This window comes from Larus michahellis, chromosome 18 (assembly GCF_964199755.1).
Source record: "Larus michahellis chromosome 18, bLarMic1.1, whole genome shotgun sequence".
NCBI classification, from domain to species: Eukaryota; Metazoa; Chordata; class Aves; order Charadriiformes; family Laridae; genus Larus; species Larus michahellis.
The window spans coordinates 1,850,674-1,873,718 of NC_133913.1; the positions used below are offsets into that span (position 1 = coordinate 1,850,674).

The 23,045-nt window shown below is 67.0% G+C and overlaps 1 protein-coding gene across 1 annotated transcript; it reads right to left on the reverse strand.

Moving 5' to 3' along the window:
- Positions 1 to 15,507: 15,507 nt before the first annotated feature.
- Positions 15,508 to 20,418, reverse strand: NEUROD2 (neuronal differentiation 2). The gene is made up of 2 exons (XM_074562276.1): positions 19,688 to 20,418; positions 15,508 to 18,471 (listed from the first exon to the last, which is right to left on the reverse strand). Exon 2 carries the CDS (start codon positions 18,464 to 18,466, stop codon positions 17,390 to 17,392), a length of 1,077 nt encoding a protein of 358 aa, XP_074418377.1. The 5' UTR covers positions 18,467 to 18,471; positions 19,688 to 20,418; the 3' UTR covers positions 15,508 to 17,389.
- Between the last annotated feature and the right edge of the window lie 2,627 nt (positions 20,419 to 23,045).

A 23,045-nucleotide genomic window follows, 5' to 3' on the forward strand; every position in this document is an offset into this window, starting at 1 on the left:
CCACCTGGCCCGGCAAGCCCCCCCGCGCCCCCGCCCCGCCGCACCGGCAGCTTGATTAAAAAGGCGGCGCGGGCGGCGCGGCACAGCTGGTGCCTGCTGCCAGCACCCCGAGCGGGAGCGGGAAGGCGCCCGAGATTAACATCTCCAATTAACGGGAAAGCGAAGCCGTCGCAGCCCGGGGGGTTCCCCAGCCCCCGCGTACCCCCCGGTGCCACCTCCCGGGGATGCTGCAGCCGGGCCGGGCTGTGGCTGGCGGCCACCCGGCCTTGCTCCGACCCCTGTCCCCGTGTCCCCACGCCCAGGCCATGGCCGTGCCAGCGCTCCCGTGCCCCTCTGCCAAGCAGGGGCTGCGCACCACTCATTTTTGGGGACATTCCCCTCATTGGCATCACCCCCGTCACCCCCTTCACCCCCACCATCACCCTCATCACCCCCATCACCCCCTTCATCACCCCCTGCATCCCCTTCATCTCCATCACCCCGTCACCCCCTTCACCCCCACCATCACCCTCATCACCCCCATCACCCCCTTCATCACCCCCTGCATCCCCTTCATCTCCATCACCCCCATCATCCCCTTCACCCCCACCATCACCCTCATCACCCCCATCATCCCCTTCATCCCCATCACCCCCTTCATCTCCATTGCCCCCATCTCCCCCATCGTCTCCATCACGCCCTTCATCCCCTTCATCCCCACTGTCACCACCATCACCCCCATCACCACCAGCACCCCCTTCATCCTTCTCTTCTCTCCCATCACCCCCATCATCCCCTTCACCCCCATCACCCCCATCACCCCCATCACCCCCTTCATCCCCATCACCCTCATCACCTCCTTCATCCCCATCATCCTCATCATCCCCATCACCCCCATCATCCCCTTTGTCTCCATCATCCCCTTCATCCCCATCACCCCCATCACCCCCTTCATCCCCTTCACTCCCATCACCCCCACCATCACCCCCACCAGCCCTTCGCCATGGCCCACCACGGTCCCCCCTTGCCATGCCCCACGTGCTGCCCACCCTGCAGGGAGGGGGGCACGGGCAGGGCGACCCCCTGATCCCCCTGCACCCCGGGGACCGCAGTGGGCTCCCGTATGGCGACAAGGCACCCGGTGGCAGCGGGGACCACCGCACCCCGACCCGGCGCGTCGCCCTCCCCGCCGCCGCCGGCGCAGCTGAGCCAAGGCAAAGGCGGGGGGGCCGGAGGAGGGCCTGCGCCTGCATGCTTTCACCTGCCATTTAATTGGATGTATTTTTAATTAATGGTGCCTCCGGGACCAACATGAGACAACACGATCTCTGAAGAGGGGCAGGGGAGGAATTGGGGAAGGTGGGCGGATTGGGCCGCGGGGTGCGCTTACCCGCCAAACGCTGCCATCAATCACCCCCTACTTTTCGGCTCTGGACTTTTGGCTGGGGCTCAAGGCGGGCGCCGGGGCCGCGGCCACCCCCCCCCCCACCCACCACCACCTCCCGGTGCCGCCTGGCACACGTGTGATGAGCGGCACGTCCTCAGCTGCAGTTGGCGGCGGCGGTGGAGGGGGTGGGGGCGTGCCAGCCGGCAGAGCCACCCTCCCCGCGGCATGTTCCCCGCTCCAACCCCGCTGCCGGGTTGCTCTTGCTGGGACCCCCAGGTCAGGGTGGGGGTCCCGGACCCCCGGCGCAGCCCCCAGCCCTGTCCCATGGCACAGCCCCTCTGCCCCCCGGCCTCTCCCACCACGGGGGCTCTCGGCGCCCGCTGCCCCCCACACCCCACCGTGCTCCCCCCTCGCTTTGTTCCTCCCACCCAGCCCCGGGAGGGAGGCGGGGGGGGGGCACAGCTGGTTGAAGCGCATCCCCCCCACACCTTCTGGCGCAGCCCCGGGGGGGCCGGGGCAGCTGCCCAGCCCTGCGAGGGGCCGGGGGGGGGGGGCCGGGGGGGTTCGCCCGTGGCAGGTGCCGCGGCGCAATGTAGGGCAGGCATTAATATTTAGTGGCGCTGGGGGGGCCGCGCCGGGGTTGCGGCACAGCTGCCTCCTGCGCTGGAATGCGAACCGCAGCCTGCGGGGGTGGCACCGCCACCGCTGCCGGACCCCCACGGCCCCCCACGGCCCCCATGGCCCCCCACGGCCCCCGGCCACCTCCCGCCTGCCTGGAGAAGCGAGGGGTACGTTGCAGGGGGGGCCCAGCCCCGGGCACCTGAGAGGTGCGAAACATGGTGGTGGCCCAGCCCCAGCCCCTCGAAGCCACCGGCCACAGGCTGGGGGGATGTGGAGGTCCCGGGGGGTTCCCAGCTCAGCTGTGCCATGGCACTGGGCCGGCTTCCTGGTGCTTGGGCCACTGGCCCCAATGCCACCGCTGCGTCGGGGTGATGGGGACAGCCGGTGGCACGTCACGCGTGGGGATTGGCCACCGTGTGCTGGCTTTGGCGTTTGGCCCTTTGCCGTGCGGTGACGGCGGTGACGGCTGGAGGCGTCGGAACCTTTTGTTCTGGCATCCCGGGATGCTTCACTGGGAGCGACCGAGGGCCTGTGCCACCGTCCCTGTCCCTTCTCCCTTGCTAGTGGCAGTGGGATGCTGTGCCCCGTGGCCAGACCCTCGCCCCATGGCCGGTCCCTTGTCATGGCTGGACCCTGCTCATGGCCAGACCCTCGTCATGGCCAGACCTTTGCCATGGCCGGACCCTTGCCATGGCCGGACCCTTGCCCTATGGCCAGACCTTCCCTGTGGCTGGACCTTCATCATGGCCGGACCCTTGCCCCATGGCTGGTCCCTTGCCCTGTGGCCAGACCCTTGTTATGGCTGGACCCTCCTCATGGCCGGACCCTCATCATGGCTGGACCCTTGCCCCATGGCTGGACCCTTGTCGTGGCTGGACCCTCCTCATGACCAGACCCTCACCATGGCCAGACCCTTGCCCTGTGGCCAGACCTTCCCTGTGGCTGGACCCTCATCATGGCTGGACCCTTGCCCCATGGCTGGACCCTCCTCATGGCTGGACCCTCATCATGGCCAGACCCTTGCCCCATGGCTGGACCCTCCTCATGGCCGGACCCTCACCATGGCCAGACCCTTGCCCTATGGGCAGACCCTCGCCCCATGGCCGGACCCTCGCTGTGGCTGGCCGGTGGCCGTGCAGGACGGTGGCCGTTTGGGGCGGTGGGGCGCGGGGCGGGTTTATTAGCGTGATTCCGGCATTGTGATGCAGAGAGAGTCGAGCACCAGCTGCTCCTGCCCGGGTGTTTATTGTTACCTAGAGACAGCCCCTGGCTCCCGCCCAGCGCCCCCCCCCCCCACCATGCAAAATTTATAGCGCGGCGGGGCCGCCTTAACCCTCTGCCTCCCGGGCGGGGGGGGGACGGGACGGGGGATGCCACCCTGCGCTGTGCCACGGCCTGCGATGCCACGCCACGCTGCACCGTGCCACACCGTCGTGTGCCGTGCTGTGCCCTGCCGTGCCATACCATGCCCTGCCGTGCCATACTGTGCCGTGCCATGGCGTGTCATGCCATGCTGTGCCGTACTGTGCCATACCAGGATGTGCCATGCTGTGCTGTGCTGTACAATGCCATTCTGCGCCATACCATGCCGTGCTGTGCCATACCATACCGTGCCATACCATACCATGCCGTTCTGTACTGTGCCATGCCATTCGGTGCCATACCATGCCATACCACGCCATCCCGTGCCATACCATCCCATGCCATGCTGTGCCATGCCACGCTGTGCTGTGCCATACTGTGCTGTACCACACTGTTCTGTGCCATACCATGTCGTTGTGTGCCATAGCAGACCGTACCAGGCCATACTGTACCATGCCGTGCTGTGCCATACCATGCCGTGCCATACCATGCTGTGCCATACCATGCTGTGCCGTACCATGCCGTTCTGTACCGTGCCGTGCCGTGCCGTGCCATGCAGTGCCACCAGAGGCCCAGGCCAGCAGCGCGGCAGCCCCCGGGGAGTCTGTATCCATGGCACGGCTAATCCTCCGGCCGGGCAGGGTGCCAGCCCATCCCTGGTGCCCGCCTGCCGCCCGGCCCGGCTGCTGGCAAGGACGCGGCCCCGGCTGCCCCCTGCCCCGGCTGTCCCTCCCCCACCGGGGGTGTCCCTGGGGGCTCAGTGCTGGCCTGGCCCCCCCAACCCTGTCGAAACTGCTGGCCGGGGGGACATGAGAGTCCCACCTTGTCCCGGGGTGTGAGTGGGTGGGCAGAGGGGCCTCGGAGACGCCGGGCGCCGGGGGGCTGCGGGGGGTCTGCCCACGGGGGGCCGGGAGGGATGGGGTCTCACCCTGGGCATCCACTCGGTGCCACGTGTCCGTTCTCCTTTCTCCTGCCATGGCGTGGCATGGCACGACTCGGCGTGGCACAGCGCGGCACGGCACAGCTTGGCATGGCACAACTCGGCGTGGCACGGCACGGCACGGCACAGCTCGGCACGGCACAGAACGCCACGGCGCAGCTCAGCATGGCTCTGCACAGCATGGTGTGGCACAGAGTGGCATGGCACAGCTCAGCATGACACGGCACAGCGTGGCACAGCGTGGCACGGCACGGCATCGAATGGCACAGCAGGGTACAGCCTGGCATGGCACAGAACACCAGGGCACAGCTCGGCATGGCTCTGCACAGCATGGCACGGCACAGCATGGCACAGCTCGGCACAGCGTGGCGTGGTACCGCGCAGCATGGCATAGCACAGCAAGGCATGGCACCGCATGGCACGGCGCGGCACGGCGCGGCACGGCTCAGCACAGCACATGGGGGTCTCAGTGCCACCGGGTGCCACAACCGGCCGCTTGTGACCATCTGCCCCCGCGTGACCCCCGCCGCGGCCGCTCCCTCCGCGTCCCCTCCCGCCGAGCCCCTGCCAGCCCTGGGGACACCGGTGTCACCGGGAGGGTGAAGTGTCCCCGCCACCCGTCCCCCAGCCCCGGCACCCCACCGGATCCTGCCCCGGTGCCCCCTCGCCGCGCCCTGGCAGAGCCCCCGCTCCGCCCCCCCCCCCAGCTCCCTCCACCTCTCAGCAAGTTTTTTATGTGATTACAGGCACTGCATGGTAATTAGTGCTAAACTCATTTGCACAACTACAGTTAATTGGCTACAACAATTAATTAATGTGTTGGAAATTTGGCACTGGGAAAAAAAAAAAAAAGAAAGAAAGAAAGGAAGAAAGAAAAAAAAAAGTTTGTCATCAGAGGGAAAAAGGGGGGAGACGCGGCGGGGGTGGGGGGGAAGGGGGTGCCCGCACCCACCTGCGCCCACCTGCAGCCGCGGCTCCAGCTCGTCCCCAAAGTTTCTCCCCCCTCCCCGAAGCCGCTGTCGCTGCCCTGCCCCGCGCTTTGTTTTCCCTTTTTTTCTTCTCCCTTTTCGTTTATTTTCTTTTTTCCTCTCTCTCCCCTTTCCCTTTTTCTTTCTTTTTCTTTCTTTTTTTTTCTTTTTTCTTTTTTTTTTTTTTTTTTACAACTTAAGCAAACTCATTTCCCTGATAAAATATAGCATGACTAATGACTGAAGCATGTAAAAATCATTGGGAAAATGTCCTTGGAAGACGAATGCATTTTCAGCAGAATAATTAACTTAATTAACAAATTCACATGCATATTCATCAGGCTATTAATGTCTTCTCAGCTCAGCTTGACGAACATTGCGGTAATAACCATCTCATTTGCATATTGCATTCTACTGCTATCCAAAAAAAAAAAAAAAAAAAGAAAAAAGAAGAAGAAGCGGATGCGCGTGTGTGTGCGTGCGTGTGTGTGTGTGTGTGCTCACGCGTGTGTGCGTTGCCCACCCCCCGGCTCCCGCGGGATCTGCCGTGGGTGCCGCGCTCCCCCGGTGAGGTTCGTGAGCCTCGTGCGCCGGTGGCCGCGTGCCGGGAGGTGTGAGGCGGGCACCGCGACGCCTGCCGCAGATGCCGAGGCCGGGAGCGGCGGGTACCGCCGCTCCCGGCCTCGGCATCTGCGGCAGGCGTCGCGGTGCGGGGCGCGGAGGGGGAGAGGACCCGTAGCAGCTGTCGGCCTAATTCGGCGAACGCGCTGTTCGTGGGCGGCTTAGAAAAACAGATTAGGCGCCTGCGACAGGCACTGATTCCTGACATACGCTCGGGGTCTGCGTCTTTATCGCCCGCGCCCGGCGACGGAGGGGATGGAGGAGGACGGGGGAGATGGGGGGTGATGGGGAGGGAGGGAGTGAGGAGGCTGAAGGGGGGGATGGGGGGGATGGAGGTGAAGGGGGTGATGAGGGTGATGGGGAGGATGGGGGTGATGGGGGTGAAGGGGGTGATGGGGAGGATGGGGGTGATGGGGATGAAGGGGATGAAGGGGGTGATGGTGAGGATGGGGGTGATGGGGATGAAGGGGGTGATGGGGGTTATGGGGATGAAGGGGGTGATGGAGATGAAGGGGGCGATGGTGATGAAGGGGGCGATGGTAAGGATGGGGGTGATGGAGATGAAGGGAGGGATGAAGGTAATGGGGAGGATGGGGGTGATGGGGGTGATGGGGAGGATGGGGGTGATGGGGGTTATGGGGATGAAGGGGGTGAGGGAGATGAAGTGGGCGATGGGGGTGATGGAGATGAAGGAGGTGATGAGGGTGATGGGGATGAAGGGGGTGAGGGAGATGAAGGGGGTGATGGGGGTGATGGCAGGGGCGAAGGGGATGATGGGGGTGGTGGGAGTGAAGAGAAGGACAAAGAGGGTGATGATGGTGATGGGGATGATGGGGGTGACAGCGGGGATGAAGAGGATGAAGGGGGTGATGAGGATGAAGGGGGCGATGGGGGTGATGAAGGGAGTGATGGGGGTGATGGTGGGGATGAAGGGGCTGATGGGGATAATAGGGCTGATGGCGGTGATGGGGATGAAGGGGATGATGGGGGTGATGAGGGTCAAGGGGGTGATGGGTGCATTGAGTGGATCCCGTCCCCTCCAGAGACCCCACTGCCCCCCCCCCCCCCGGCTCCACCCAGCACTGCCACACCCTGCTTGGTCCCATCCCCGGTGCCACACCCGGCTTGGTCCCACCCATGGGGGGGTGCAGCCCTGCGCGAGCGCGCAGCGCACAGGCGAGCGTGCACACCCCGTGCACACCCCCACGCAGGGAGAAGGTGTCACCCAATGGCGGGCACACACAGGGATTATAGGCCACCCAGAGGGGTTCCAGGTCACCCAACGGGTGTCACATGGGGGGGTTCCAGGTCACAGGGCAGGTTCTAGATCCCACAACAGGGGTGTCACCCAAGGAGGGAGCTCTAGGTCACCCGGGGGTAGGTGCCAGATCACCCAACTGGGTGGGCTGGGTCCAGGCTACGCTGCAGCACCACAGGGCTTGGCCCCTCACCGCAGGGGGGACACAGGCCCCCTGGGGACATGGTGGGACACGGTGTCCAGGGGGAGGGAGGGAGGGATGGATGGATGGATGGATGGATGGTGGATGGATGGATGGATGGATGGATGGAGGATGGATGAATGCATGGTGGATGGATGGATGGAGGCATGGTGGACGGATGGATGGATGGATGGATGGTGGGTGGATGTATGGATGGATGGATGGATGGATGGATGGATGGTGGGTGGATGGATGGATGGATAGATGGATGGATGGATGGATGGATGAATGCATGGTGGGTGGATGGATGGATGGATAGATGGATGGATGGATGGATGGATGGATGGATGGATGGATGAATGCATGGTGGGTGGATGGATGGATGGATGGATGGTGGATGGATGGATGAATGCATGGTGGGTGGATGGACGGATGGATGGTGGGTGGATGGATGAATGCATGGTGGATGGATGGATGGATGGATGGATGGATGGATGGATGGATGGATGGGCAGACGGACAAGCAGGCAGGTGGATGGCCGGGTGGTTGGATGGGCAGACAGATGCATGGAGGGGTGGATGCAGAGACAGACACACGGATGGGTAGATGGACAGACAGGTGACATGCAGGAGAGTGGACAGAGAGAAGGATGGCCAGGTGGGCAGAAGGATGGTTGGACAGACAGACACACAGGTGGGTGGATGGACAGACGGACGTGTGGGCGGGGATGGCTTTCCTCAGCCAGGAGCCATCTGAAGGGGCTGGTGGTGGGACCCTGTCCCTATGTCCTCCACTCTGGGTGGGGACAGACCTTGCTGTGGCCCCTCTGTGGGCACCCACTGACCACTGTAGCACTGGGGACCCCCTGGGGGACACGGGGCTGTGACCCCGGGCTGCAGCCGTGCACCCTGGGGACAGGGATGGGGAAGGGGATGGTGGTGGTGGGTCACCCAGGACACCACCACCCCCAGCAGCAGGTGACCCGTCACAGGGTGGCCACCAGGGACCACCCTGATCCCAGGGATGAGGACAGACCTCAGCCAATCCCCGTCCAGGACTCATGCCTCCAGCCAATCCCCTGCCAGGGGCTGTGCTGCTGACCAATCGCAGCCTTCCCTGCCCCTGGCCCCGCCCACACCGGGTATATAAGCGCCTGCCCAGGCGGTGGCTGCTCCTCCGGGGTCCCCTGGGGTCCATGGGTCCCTCCGGGTCCTTCCCCACCATGATGCCTGTGTCATGCCCCCCCCCGTGGCAGTGGATGGAGAGGGGCAGGATCCGACCCCGCCTGGCCCGGTGTCACTGTCCCCGCCACCTTAAATCTCTGAGGGGCCACTGGGCTCCTGGGCCACTGCGGTAGCAGAGGGTGGGGGACGTAAGGGATGGGGACACCCTGCCTTTGCTCATGGCTTTGAGGTGCCACCAGCCCTGCCACTTGCCTTGGGGACCTGCCTGTCCCAGTGAACACACAGGCGGGCAAAAGCTGAGCCCTTCCCCGTGAGGCGACGGGGAAACTGAGGCACGGGTCACCTGGGGCCACTGTGGGGACAGGGAGCAAAGCCACCTCCAGCCATATCCTGGGCTGCATCCCCCACAGCGTGGGCAGCAGGGCGAGGGGGGGGGATTCTGCCCCTCTGGGGAGACCCCCCTGCGGTGCTGCCTCCAGCGCTGGGGCACCAACAGTAGAAGGACACGGAGCTGTTGGAGCGGGGCCAGAGGAGGCCCCGGAGATGCTGGGAGGGCTGGAGCCCCTCTGCTGTGGGGACAGGCTGGGAGAGCTGGGGGGGTTCAGCCTGGGGAAGAGAAGGCTCCGGGGAGACCTTGGAGCCCCTTCCAGTCCCTAAAGGGGCTCCAGGAAAGCTGTGGAGGGACTCTGGAGCAGGGAGGGGAGCCGTGGGACGAGGGGGAAGGGTTTTACACTGGAAGAGGGGAGATTTAGGCTAGATCTAAGGAAGAAATGTTTTACGCTGAGGCTGGTGAGCTCCTGGCCCAGGTTGCCCAGAGGGGTGGGAGATGCCCCATCCCTGGAAACATCCCAGCCCGGGTTGGACGGGGCTCTGAGCGACCTGGTCTGGTTGGAGATGTCCCTGCCCGTGGCAGGGGGTGGGACTCGATGGCCTTTGAAGGTCCCTTCCAGCCCAAACCATCTGTGATTCTATGATCGTCATCCCCCAGGACCTCCCCTTTGTCCCCACGGCGGCTGTCCCCAGGTGCTCCCCCGCAGCTGCGCCTGCAAAAAATCCCCCAGCGATGCCCAAAATGGGGGAGACCTGGCGTGGGGCAGGGGGGGGCTGGACCCCGCAGCACGGGGGAGGCCCGTGGGGCGAAGGTCAGGTGAAGGGCGCCGGCGGCGGCGGCGGCACGCGAAGGGGCGGGGGATGCTGCGGCGCACGGTGCCAGCTGTATCCGGAGAAAGGCAAATAATTCAGCGGCACCAACCGGAGAGGAACCAGCCCGCCGAGCCACGTGCCAAAATACCAGCAGTAAAGTAGTTAAATGAATCCAGCGCGGGAGCGAGGAGCCTGCGAGAGCCGGCTTGGGCCCCCATCCAAAGGAGTTAATGTCCCACAGTATGATCGATTAGTTGTCAGATGTGATTTCAAACCAATACAAGATGAATGGCATAATTTTCCTTCTCTCATTTTAGGCAGAATTAAGAAGCCATTAGCTAACACAAATTTTTGGCAACTTTAATAAAAAAAGCTCCAACGTACATTTGTAGCAAACGTTCCCCAAGGTAACTGCGAGGATGCAAATAACCTCCCGCGTCCTGCCCGGCTCCGCGGCCGCGGTGCTGCCGGTGCCGGTGCCGGTGCCAATGCCGTGCCCACCAGCTCCAGCACCAAGAGGAGACACCGCCGGAGGATTTTCTTCCCGCTGGAGGTGCCCTGCCCGGCCTACGGCGCCGAGCCCTGGTGCCGGCGAAGGTCTGGCGTCACACGTGTGATGAGCTGGGAGGTCTCGGCTGCGGGCAGGCGGCGGGGGGCTTTGTGGCGGGGTGGGCAGTGCCGGGGCGGCCACGCGGGGACTAGTCAAGGACAAACCGCGCACAAGCTGCTCCTGCCCGCGTGCCCGCAGGCGTGAGGCCGGCGTGCCAGCCCAGCCGTGGCCATTACGGCTGCGCACGCCAGCTGTGGCCACCCGATCCCCCCCGCACCGTCCCCCGGGAGGCCACGGGGAGGAGGGGGGACCTGGGCACTGTGCCACCGCCCAGGCACAGGGGCAGAGCCCGGCAGTGCCCGGCGAGGGGTGACGGGGTCAGGCAGGGTGATGGGGGGGGGCGCTTTGGGGGCCGGTGGCCAAGGGCAGGGACCCCTGGGGTAGCCCAGAGCTGCTGCCAGCGCCAGCAGGGGACAAACTGGAGGGCAGAGATGGGCTGTGGACACCCCCCCCGCCCCCGGCCCCAGCTTTTGCTGCCGGATCACCGGATTTTAGGCACCAAATGGGGTGGAATTAGGATTATTATCACAGCTGCTCTAAATGTAATTAGTTTTGCTCTGAACTTGTTTGCTTTGCCGGGATTACGGCACAATCCAGCCGATCCGCCCGGCGCTAACTTGAGAAAGGCTTTAATTACTCTAATAAAGCGGATGCCGGGTTAATGTGATGATTCCAAAGGTGTGTTTTTCAATTACATTTAACAAAAAGATTTATAGTTGGGTAAAATTTAATTAGGAGTGCGCAGGAGGGCCGGGCCAGCCGGGATGCTGCTCGCCGCTGGCGGCCATCGGGCCGGGACCTCGGCTCGGTCCCCGGCACTGCCACCGTGTCCCACGCACCGACGGAGGCTGTCCGGGCATGGTGGATGGATGGATCCCATCAGCTCCATCCTGGGGTGCATGGATGGGGGATCCTGGCTGCGCCGGGGTGATGTGAAGCCACCCACATGCTGTCCCTATCCCCTGCCCGTGTCCCCTCCAGCCCCGTGGCCTCCAGGCGGGTGTTTTGGGGGCGTTGGGTCCCCCACATCCCGCTGCCGTGCACCGGAGGCATCACCCGGCGCTGGTGTCTCAGGGCCGTCAGGATCCGCTCAAAGCAGATGGGATCCAGCTGCGAGCGGCAGCATGAGGATCAGGCTGCCGGGGGGGAGCGGGGCCGGGCACCGGGGGCCGCGGGAGGGGGCCGGGTGCTCCCATCACCCGGCACAGACCTCCAGCGAGCCTGGCCGAGCCGGAGCTGCCAAGAGAAATGGGCAGATTATGGGATGAACGCAGGCCAAGGCAGGGCTGGGATGCAGCCGCCGTAAATCAGCTTTTAAGTAGCAACAAAATGGACATTTCCCATATGAAATGAGCCACCGCCTGCCACAGAGAGGGGGGAGAAGGGAGCCCAGGCGGGGTGCGGGGTGGGGATGGGCAGGGTGGTGCCCCCGGGTGGGGGCTCAGGGGGGGCCTCAGGGAAGGGAAGGGAAGGGAAGGGAAGGGAAGGGAAGGGAAGGGAAGGGAAGGGAAGGGAAGGGAAGGGAAGGGAAGGGAAGGGAAGGGAAGGGAAGGGAAGGGAAGGGAAGGGAAGGGAAGGGAAGGGAAGGGAAGGGAAGGGAAGGGAAGGGAAGGGAAGGGAAGGGAAGGGAAGGGAAGGGAAGGGAAGGGAAGGGAAGGGAAGGGAAGGGAAGGGAAGGGAAGGGAAGGGAAGGGAAGGGAAGGGAAGGGAAGGGAAGGGAAGGGAAGGGAAGGGAAGGGGGCCAGGCTGCCGCAGGGTGCTCAGGTGGGCACCACCTGCTCTCTGGTGCTCCCAGCCAGGGCCGGCCCCGCGTCTGCTGGATCCGGCCCCCCCACTGCCCTTGCTTGGGTTTTGCCCCTTTTCTCCCCCTGGGGCCTGGGAGGGGCTGGGAGACAGGTTCCCCCCTTTCCTCAGCACTTGGGGTTGCAGACCCCTGAGCTGTTCCCCATGCCCCAAGCCCTGGGTCTCCCTTTCCCTTGGGGAGCTACCCCCCGGCTTTGCTCCCCCCCATCCCAGCCTGTCTGTGCAGCCACCCCAGCACCAGCCATGCCCCACCGGGGTGTTGGGGCCTCTCCTCACCCCCCCCCGGCATCTCCTGCTGCCACCGCCCCCTGCTCCCGCGCCCCGGACGGTGATGGGGGCTCAGGACTCAGCCCCACGCTGGGTGATGGGGCAACGGGTAAACGTCAGGGGGGGAGCAGCGAGGGCCAGGGGGGTCCGAGAGCCCTATATTGGGGTTGGTGAGGACACAACGGGGACACGTGCATCTCCGTGCACCCACCAAGTCGGGACACTGCCCGGGGGGACGCACACACCCCCCTCAAGCCGTGAACACGCCTGTGCCCGGGGGGGAGCAGCCACCCGCCCTGCCCAGCCGTGCCAGGCACCCCCTCTCGCCCCACGGCCACCGGGGCCGGGCCGTGCCGTGCCCTGCGGGGGGGGCTGGGCCGGGGGCCCCGGGCTGGGCTGCAGGCGGTGCCGCATTCCGGAGAACCAGCATTTGCTGGCGGCCGGTGCCAGCAGGCGTTGGCAGGTTTGGAGCTTCGCAGCGATTCCAGGCACAGATGTCCTTGTTTTAACTCCTCTGCGATGGAGCCTGGCAGGCCGGGCGGGGGAGGGGGCGGCTCGGCAGCCCCCGGTGCGGCGGGGACCGCTGCCAGCCCGGCCCGCCCCGGCCACGGCTCCGGGGGCAGCGGCGACTCACGCACCCCCCCCACCCCCGCCGGGGCGGCGTTCCGGTCTCCCCATCGCACAAAACCGGGGGCAGCCCCCCCTTCCCAACACCCCCCTGCCCCCGACCCCCGGGCAGCCCCCGGCCCCCGGAGCGGGGCCGCCCGGTCCGGTGGCGGCAGCGGGGCCGCCTCCGCAGCGCGGCGGCGAGAGCCCAGCGCCGGGAGCCTCCGTTTTTTATGGTATCTGCAATTTTGGCAGAAATCTGTCTTTAATTTAGCTGTCCATATAAAAATCCGCACTGTATAATAATGAACAGATGCCATGAAATTTAAACTGAAGCAATGACTCCTCCTCCCCCCCCCCGGCTGGCACTCGCCGGTGGCAGCGGCGACCCGGAGCTGGCGCTCGCCCCGCGCCCCCGCCGCGCTCCGCCGGGCCGGGAGAGAAGCCGGGCCGGGCCGGGCCGGGGACACCGGGGGCGGCGAGGGGGGGGAGGTGGGTAAAAACCCACCCCCCATCTCATCCTGCCTTGAAATAGGAGGGCCGAGCTCGGGAGAACAGCGACCGCGGGGTCCGCCCGGTGCTGGCCCCGCTCCGGTCCCCCTGTCCGACCCGTGCGGGGTCCCCGGTAACACCCCCACACACCACCCCCCCCAGGTGACTTTGACCCCACGATCATGCAAAACCCTCGCAGAGCCCGGCGGGGCACGGCGGCGCATCCCGACCTCCCGTCTCCCGCCTCGGGAGCCGCCGGCCACCGCCGCTGAGCACCGGGACCGCGGTGCGGCCCGACCGGGCACCGGGGCCGGGCACCGGAGCTTTGTACCGGGGCCGTGAACCGCGGCCGTGCACCGGAGCTCTGCACAGGGCCGGGCACCGGAGCTTTGCACAAGAGCCGTGCACCGCAGCCGTGCACCGGAGCTTTGCAACAAAACCGTGCACCGGGACCGTGCGCCAAAATCTTCCACCGGGGCTTTGCACTGGAGCTTTTCTCCGGAGCTTTGCACCGGGGCTGTGCAGCGAGTGCGGGGCCGCATTGCGGGGCCGGTCGGTGCCGGAGCAGCCGGGCGGGTTCCCTCATCCTATCGCTTCGGCGGGCGCCGGGGAAACAAAAATCCCGGGAATTAAACCTAAACGACGGCCACGCCACGGGGACCGGCACCCCCCGGCACAGGAGCAGATGTCGCAGGCCCCCCCGCAGCCCCCGGCCCTCCGCGTCCCCCTCCCCTCCGCCGGGGCATCCGCCCTTCCCCGCCGCATCTCCGGGCCGCCGGCCCCGGTGCCGCCGGTTGCGGGTAACAGCCGAAGGGCCGCGCATCGCCCCCGCCCGGGCCCGCGGAGCCCCCGCCCGGGCCCCCAGCCCTCGGGGTTTTTTCCCCGGAGAAACGAGGCCTTTCCCGGGAGGATGCTCGGGCCGGAGCCGTCGGAAGAGTCTTCACTCCTCGACGAGGAGCGGCGGGCGGCGAGGCCCGGGCGGCCGGAGTGGGTCGGGGCGGGGGGGGCCGGGATCCGCGTTCCTCCGCAGCGGCTCGGTCCGTCCCGGTTCCCCGCCGCCCCCTTCCCCGGGCCGGGCCTGGCACGTCGGGGCCGCGCTGGAGCCGTTTCCCGTTTCCAGCCCCGGGCCCGGTCAGGCTGTGGGCGCGTTCCGGTCCGGCCCGGCCCCAAATCTGCCCCGATTTTCCCCGAAAGCGGCGGGGCTGCGGGGCGCGGGTCCCCCCGGCCTCTCCCGGGAGGAACTCGGGGGCTCCGTCCCCGCAGCCCCGGTGCTGCCCCGGTTTACGCCGCCTCCCGCAGGGAACCGGCCCCCGCGATACCCGTGGCCGTGGGCACCGGCGTGGCACGACGGGGACCCCGGTCCCCGTCCCTTCCCGGAGCCCGGGGCCGTCGGGTGGTGATAAGCCCTGGTGAAGGGAACGGTAAATAGACCGACGCCCGTTCGCCCGGGGAGGCGGCGGGGCCCCGGCTCCCGTTCAGCACCGCCGCGGCGGACAGCTCCGCACCGGGCACCGGCACCGCGGCCGGGCAGCGCGCGGGGCTCCCGGGGCTCCATCGGGCACCGACACCGGGAACCGGCACTGGCACTGGCCCCGCGGCCGGGCACCGCGCCGGTGCTCCCGGGGATCCACCGGGAACCGGCACCGCGACAGGGAGCCGACCGGTTAACGGTACCGCAACGGCCGAACCCGGCCTTGGTTACCGCCACCGGGTACCCTGTCCGAGGCCACCGACACCGCGGGCCGGTGCCAGCTCCGGCCACCGTTCTCCCGGGGGACCGGAGCGGTGTCACCGCCGCGGCTCGGCCGTAACGGCGGGGCCGGGACCGAGCCGGGCCGCCGCTCCGGATCCTGGTGCCTTTATTGGCGAGGGGGGGACACCGCCTCCCCGGTCCCGGGGGGGACACCCGTGGGGCAGAGCCGCGTTATATCAGCGCCGCCCCACCGCGGGCCGCGCACTCGGGCGGCGGGGAGCGGCGGAGGCACCGGCACGGCCGAGAGGTACCGGGGGCGGCCCCGGCGACGGGGCAGGGGGTCGGGCCGGTGCCTCCGGTGCCCCCGGGGCGGAAGGAAAGTGGCGAAGGCGGCGGAGTCAACATTGAATATTTATTAATCGCCGTCGAAGGACGCTCGGTAATTACAGGTTCGCCGCGAATCGCACCGGCGGCGGCTCGTCACGGCCGAGGAGTCCTGGCGGGGCCGCCCCGGCGGGGACCGGGCTGCGAGCGTCCAGCGGGGCCGGGGGGGGGGGGCCCCGGGGAGGGGGGGGTGCCGGTGCATGCAGTATCGCCGGGCCCCCCGGCCCCGCGCCCCCGCCGCCAAAGCAGCGTCCGCGGCGGCGGGGAGCGGGGAGCGGGGGAGCGGGGAGCGGCTCCCGGCGCAGGGGGGGCTCTTGCATATCGTTGGCCATAAATATTTATTAATCGAAATGAAACGGAACGGAAACACGAAAGCACTTCTGGTGTCGGACAGGCGGGTCCCCTTTGCTACAACGGTTTGTGGGTTTTTTTTCTTTTTTCTTTTTTTTTTTTTTGTTTTTTTTCCCGGATTTTTTTTTTTGCAAAACTTTTTTTTTTTTTCGTTTCGAAAACATTTCTCAGAAATCCTCCTCCTCCTCCTCCTCCCTGGTCTCTAAAAATGCTGGTTTCTCGAAGGTGGTGCGGGCAGGTTCCAAAAAAAAAAAAAAAAAAAAACAAAAAAAAAAAACAAAAAAAAAAGAAGAATAAAGAAGAAAAAAAAAGAAAAAAAAGAAAAAGCGCGTTATCTCGGCTTTTCGGCGTCTCCCGACCGGAGGAATGCGGCAAACCGGGGCGAAATCCCACGGGCCGGGGCCCGGGCGCCGCGGGGAGGGGGGGGGCGCAGCCCCGCCAGGCCCCCCCCCGGAGCCCTGCTTGCATAGCTGCGGGCCGCCCCGCCGCGCCCGGCCCCGGCTCCGCCAGCTCGGGAAAACCGGGGGCGGCTCCGCAGAGGTTTGGGGAGTATCGGTTTTTTTATTTTTAATTTTTTTTTTCCTTTTTTTTTGTTCCTTTTTTCTTTTTCCTTTTTTTTTTTCTTTTTTTTTTCTTTTTTTTTTTTTTTTTTTCCCGTTTCAAGTTTTTAAAACAGGTAAAAAACGTCCTGACACACGCGCTGCGAGAGGAGCTCTCCCGGGGCCGGGAGCGGGGCCGGGGCCCCCCCAAAGCAAAGTGCATCTCGGAGCGTCCGCCGGGCCGGGCCTTGCTTGCATAGATAGAAATGTGGGTTCCTCCCTTCGCCTCTTTATTGCTTCGGAAAGTTTCGCTCCGCGCCGCTGCGCGGGCTCCTCTCCCTCCCACGGGCCGGGGCAGCGGGTGTCCAATGCCGGGGGGGTGCGGGGGTGTAGGGCGGGGGGGGAGCGTCACGGCGGCGGAGGGGAGAAACGGCCCAAAAATGGAGGAGGAGGGAAGGGAAAATTAGAAAAAAAAAAATAAAATCTCTCTATAAAATTAAATTAAATTAAAACGAATTAAAAAGGAAACGACGCGGCTCGACCCAGCGGGCCGGGCATCGGGGGCGGCTCCGCAGGGCGCTACCGGGGGGGCCGGGGGGGCCGGGGCCGCGCTGGGAGCGTCACCCCCCGGGGAAAATAATTAATAATAATAATAATAATAATAATAATAATAATAATAATAATAATAATAATAATAATAATAATAATTCGACAATAGTAATAATAAAAATTTGACTAACTAAATAATAAATAATAATAATAATTTAAGGAAAAGGGGAAAATCCTCCCAAAAAAGCACTTTGTCCCCACGGGGCGCGGGGACCCGCCGCCGGGGCCGGGTCCCCATATTGCACCAAAGCCCACGGCGGAGCCCCGGGGGCCGGTCGGCGGGGCCGCCGCGGGGGTGTGTGTGGGTGTGTGGGTGTGTGGGTGTGTGTGTGTGTTTTTCCCCCCCTCCGCCCGGGGGGGGGGACGGGGCGGCCGGGCTGCGGGGGGGATGTCAGTTGTGGAAGAAGGCGTTGAGCTCCTCGTACATGGGGCCCCGCTCGTGCGGGAGGTGCATGTCGTAGGGGAAGATGTTCTCGGAGTGGACCCCCCCGCGCATCCCCGCCGAACCGAAGACCAGGTTGTGGCCGGCGGGGCGGGAGCCGGGCAGCGCCGAGTAGTGCATAGAGTAGTGGTAGCTTTTCTCGTGGTCGGGGGAAGAAGAGTCCTGCTTGAGGGAGAAGTTGCCGTTGATGCAGAGGGGGGGGCTGAGCCCCCCGTCGTACTCCGAGCTGTTGTAGTCGGGGGAGGCGTTGCCGTAGAGGCTCTCGTAGGCGGAGGAGCAGTAGCTGTGTGTCCTCAGCCCGTGGGAGCCGGGGCCGGCGGCGGGCGGGCACTGCGCCGCGGCCAGCCGCGAGCAGGGGTAGGGGTAGGGGTGCACGGCGAAGGAGGCGTTGGGACCGTGGAAACGGCCCCCCTCCTGCCCCTGCTCCGTGAGGAAATTGCGGGAGTTGAGCTGCAGGCAGCCGGCCACCAGGTTGGTGGTGGGCTGCGACAGCCCCTTGCACAGAGTCTGCACGTAGGAAACCAGGTCGGGCCGTTTGCCCGAGCGCAGGATCTCGGAGAGAGCCCAGATGTAGTTCTTGGCCAAGCGGAGGGTCTCGATTTTGGAGAGCTTTTGGGTTTTGGAGTAGCAGGGAACCACCTTCCGCAGGTTGTCCAGGGCCGCGTTCAGGTCGTGCATGCGGTTGCGCTCCCGGGCGTTCGCCTTCTGCCGCCGCAGCTTGGAGCGCTCCAGCCGCGCCTTGGTCATCTTGCGCTTCTTGGGGCCCCGCTTCTTGGGCCGCTCGCCCTCCGCCTCCTCCAAGCCTTCCTCCTCCTCCTCCTCCTCCTCCTCGTCCCCGCCTAGCTCCCCTTCCTCCTTGCTCTCCCCCAGCGAACCCTCGGGCGGCTCCTCCGGGAGGGCGCAGCCCTTCCCCGCCCGCTCCTCCTTCTCGCTGCGGGCATCCTCCTCCTCGCACTCCTCGGCCCAACCGGCGAATTTCGGCACTTCGGGGACCAGGCTGGGCTCGCTGAAAAGTCGCGTCAACATGGTGGCTGCAGCGGGGGGCAAAGAGCCAGGCGTTACCGGCGGCCCCGCCGCCCCCCCCCCCCCCCCGCCTCCCACCGCCCCCCCCTCCCCCCCCCCGCTCCCCGCCCTCCCCGGGAGCGGTTCCGCGGCGCCGGGGACCGGCGAAAACGAATTGAGAGCGGGGCCGCCCGCCGCCGCCGCCCGCCCCGGCCGCCCGACCCCGGGGGCACCGGGGCTCCCTCGGGGCGCGGCGACGTCCCCCCCCGACGTCCCCCCCCACCGGCTTCCCCGCGGCCGCCGCCCGCGCCCCGCTGCCCCTCTCCTGCGGCCCCCCCGCCCCCGGCCCGGCCGCTGTCCCCCCCCCGCGGTGCCCCGCGGGCCGGGCCCGGTGCCGCCGGCCGTTATTTGACGCCTCCAACTTTTCCCCGCCGCGGGCGCGGAGCGGCCCCGGTAGCGGCTCCGCCACCGCCGTCCCGGGGCCGGAGCGCCGAGGCACGGCCGCCGCCCCTCCTCCGTCCGTCCCCCCCCGCCCCGTACCCCCTCCGGCCCCGTCAGCCTCGCCCGGGGTTCCCCCCCCGCCCCGAGGCTCCCCCCCGGCCACCGGAGCGCGGCCCGTAAAATGCGGCGGCATCAAACGGCGGCGCGGCGGGGGGCGGCGGGGGGCGGCGGGGGCGGCCGCGGCCGGGGTCCCCCCCCCCCCGGGGGAGCGCGGGGATCGCGGGCGGCGGCGCCGCCGGGGTCGCCCCCGGGGCCGGGCGGGGCGGCGGGGCAGGGGCGGGGGGCGCCGCCCGGGGCGGGGGCCGGGGGCGCCGCGGGGGAGCGGGGAGGAGGCTCCGCCGGGTCGGGGCCCCCGGGGGCGGCGGAGCGGCGGCTCCGCGCCGATTTCGTTGATGCCGCTTCGGCCGCCGGTGCCCGCTCCGTCCCGCCGGGACCGCGCCACCCCGGGCGCGCCCAGCCGCGGGGGCGGGAGGGGGGGAACCGGTGGAGGGGGGGACACGAAGCCCCAAAAACCTCCCCGGGGGGGGGAGGGGGGGCTGGGGGGGGCTCCGGGGAGGGGGGGAAAAAAACCCCATCGGCGGGGCCGGTGCGGAGCGGGAGAAGCGAGGGCCGGGGGAGAACGAAAGACGGGGGGAAAAAAGGGCGAGACGTGGCGGAGAAACAAAATCAACATGGAAGTTGCCTTTTCTCCATTCAAGTTTCCTCCGCTGCCCTCCCAAGCCCTCCACTTCTTACATAACTCACCTTCGGGCGGACCGGAGGAATTCTTATTTCATTGTTCCCAGCATCTTCTGGGACGGGGACGCGGCTCCTTGAGGTGCTCCAGCCTCCTGCAGTCCTCTATCCAAAAGGAGGCGAGAGTGGCATCTCTACCCAGCAAAGGGGGTACCAGCTCTGCTGCCAGTGCCATATGGTTGGCACGTCATGCGCGAGAGCTATCACATGAGAGCTAATGATTGACATGCGCTTGCATTCAGGGAGATTTGTCTCTCTGGGGAAGGAGGACTCGCCATCTGTCACTCTGTACTCAAAAAAAAAAAAAAAAAAAACCCACCAAAAAAAAAAAAAAAAAGAAAAAAAAAACCTCTTCCAAATCTACAGCTCTGCCTACACGCCGCAAAATGGGACCCGGGCAAGATGCAGGCGATGGCGGGGCCGGGCTGAACAATGGAGCCAGCGGCAAGGCGGCGGGGGAGACCGGCCATCCCGGCCAGGCCGAGCGTGTCAGGGGCGGCCGGCGGGCACCGGGGCGAGGGGGGAGACGCCACGGGGGACCCTCGCTGGGAGCTGGCATCTGCGGCTCGCCGCAAAATACCGCGGCGGCTTGCCCGGGTCCGTCCCCACCCTCAGCCACCAGCTGAGCGGGGATGGATGCGGTGCCGAGGGCCTGGCGCGGGCAGGGGGCTGCAGCCGGGCAGGGCCCAGGGGAGGCGATGGCGGTGGCGGTGCCCAGTTTGGTGGCACCTGCGCGGGCAGGGGATGCAGGGGCAGGCGTGGGCAGGGCCGGCGGCTGCGGGGCTGTGGGTCCCCATGTGGGTGGCACATGGCCCCTGCATCTGCCCACCGCCCCATGGCAGCCCCTCGGCCGCACGGCCACGCCAGCCTCTCTCCGCAGCCCCGCGGCACAGCCCGGCGCGCACAGACGCCGCCAGCCTTCGGCACACTCCTACGTGCACACCGAGCGCACACACACACGCACACGTGCACACACATGCACACGCATGCCCGCCGCCGTGCAGACGGGGGGGTCCAAGCCCCCCGCAGGTGCGGGTCCCACGGTGGCAGTGGCGGTGGCCCAGCCATGCCGTGGCGCAGCCGGTGAGGCCTTTGTCTGCCAGGCACCTCCTCGCCTGCAGCAGCCCCACACCCCGGCCTGGCAGCACCCTGTCACCCCCCCGGCCTCCAAATCTGTCCCCGCCACGGGGCACGTGCAGCCAGAAATTGCTGCTGCCGTTTCCCTTGTGCCCGCAAACTGGCGGCGGGCAGCAGCAGGGCCGGGCAGCCTGGAACGGGTGCGTTGTGTCCCTGGGAGCCAGATCGCATCACCCCGTGCCCCGTTCCCAGCCGCAGCCTTTGGGGATGAGCCACGGGATGTCCCCGTGTCCTGCATCCCCTCTGTCCCCACGACCTCAGGGGGGTCGGGACCTGCCCAGCTTGAGGGGTGTGGGCGGGGGAAAGGGCAGCAGGTGGTGGGTGCCGCACACCGGCACATGCTGGCAAGGGCGGCACGGCCACGGCGTGGGCACGGCAGGGACGTGGTGGCAGTGGTGGCCGGGGCTGTGCCCACACGCAGACAAAGGGCTGGCCGTGCCTGGCCGCCGGGGCTGTGGCAGCGGCGTCAGCGGCGCCCACTCCCCCGGTGCAGGTGCTGGGGCTGGCACGTGACGGAGGGGCCTCCACCGGCGGTGAGCGTCCCCCCCGCACGCTCCCATTGCCGAACCCTCCGACTGTCACTCACGGCTGCGGCCGAGCAGATGGCACCTGGGCTGGAGCTGGCCCGCGGGGAGGCAGGGCCCACCCCAGCCATGCCGGTGCCGGTGCCGGTGCTGTGCGGGGGCACCGATTCCTGGGCAACCTCCCGGCACGTCGCAGCCCTTCTCCGCGGCACCCGGTCACCTCCCTCTGTTGTTGCCATCTTCATTTTGCCGGCGAGTGCCAGGCGGGCATCACCGTTGGCCCTCAGGAGCCAACCCTTGCCTGGTGCCCGCGGCACGACGGCGCTGCCCGTTCCTGCCGGCTCTGGGTAAGTCCCCACTCCGCTGCCCTCGGTTCCCAGCCCAGGGGACGCCCAGCTCCTGGCGGGTGGCATGCCCGGCGTCAGGGCAGCAAAGTCGCCGGTGCCCTGATTCCCGGCACCGGGATCACCACCCGTGGGGGCACCGGAGCTGCCTGAGGCCGAGGAGATGCCCCAGCGTGAGCGGCCGGGCTGGGGACAGGGATGGGGACAGGGACAAGCCGCAAGCCCCCGGCCCGGTGCATCCGTTACAGCCTAATTAGCAGCCGGCGAGCGGCGAGGGTGGGCGCCGGTGTGAGCCTCATCAGCATGCACAGCGCTTGGAGGGAGAAGAAAGTGGAGACATGAAACGGGGAGAGGAGATGAAAGGGGAGCGGGGAGATGAAAACCCAAACTGCTGCATTGTGCCGGGGCCGGGGCGGTGCCGGGGGCCCCCAGACGGCCTGTGCCGGGACACGGCCTGCAGTGGATCCCAGTGCCATCCCCATGATGTCCCCTCCGCCACGGCTGGTGATGGCACAGGGCAGAGCGGGGCAGGGACAGCCCCGTCCCGCTCCCCGGCGGGGATCCTTGGGTGCCTTTTTTGGGGGGGTTCATCCAGGGTGGCGAGTGGGGCTCCCAGCATCATGGCACGGGGGCTGCGTGAGCAGGATCTGGCCCCCGGGGGAAATGGGGCTGCCCTGGGCAAGGGGAGGTGAGGTCGGGGGGACGCTGGGGCCGGGCGCAGCTTGGGGGGCGCAGGGTGGGATCTGGGGCAGGGCTGGGTGCTGGTGCTCTGGGTGCAGGGGCTGGGTGTGGGGGGGTTTCTCCTGCCCCAGGAGGTTGGGGCTGGGGGAGCTGGGCCCGGTGACCCCGGGGCTGTGGTCCCCATCCTGCTGCTGCTCCTCGTGTGCGGGGACCGGCCGGCTTTCCTGGCACGGCCACCTCCTGTCCCCGGCCACCCCAGCCAGGTCCCTGGGTGCCTCGCTGCCCGGCAGGCGCAGCGGGGCGTTGGGCTGGTGCACGAAGCTCTTTCCTCCTCCAAAATTCATCCTCCGCGTCCCTTCCCCTCTCTCCGGCAGGAAGGCGACGGATGAGGACGGGGACCCTGCCGGGAGCGGTGGCAGCGGAGGTGGGTGCTGGGGGACACGTGGCATCCGGAGGGACACGGCGGGGGCATGGAAATGGGTCGGCACCGGCAGAGCCGGGGGTGGGAGCTGGGTGCTGGGTGGTGCCGGGACGCGGCTGGGAGCCAGCTGGGCCCGTGCCGGCTCCCGGGGGCCCGCGTGGGGCGAGTTTGCCGGGGCTCAGCCGGCTGCCGCATCCCCAGCGTGGGGCCGGTGCGCGGTGGCACCGCAGCCGGCTGCCTCGGCGAGGCCACGCCGTCCC

What these genes read in the sequence shown, in the direction of transcription:
- NEUROD2 (XM_074562276.1), bottom strand. Translation starts at nt 18,466, where the DNA reads ATGTTGACGCGACTTTTCAGCGAGCCCAGCCTGGTCCCCGAAGTGCCG.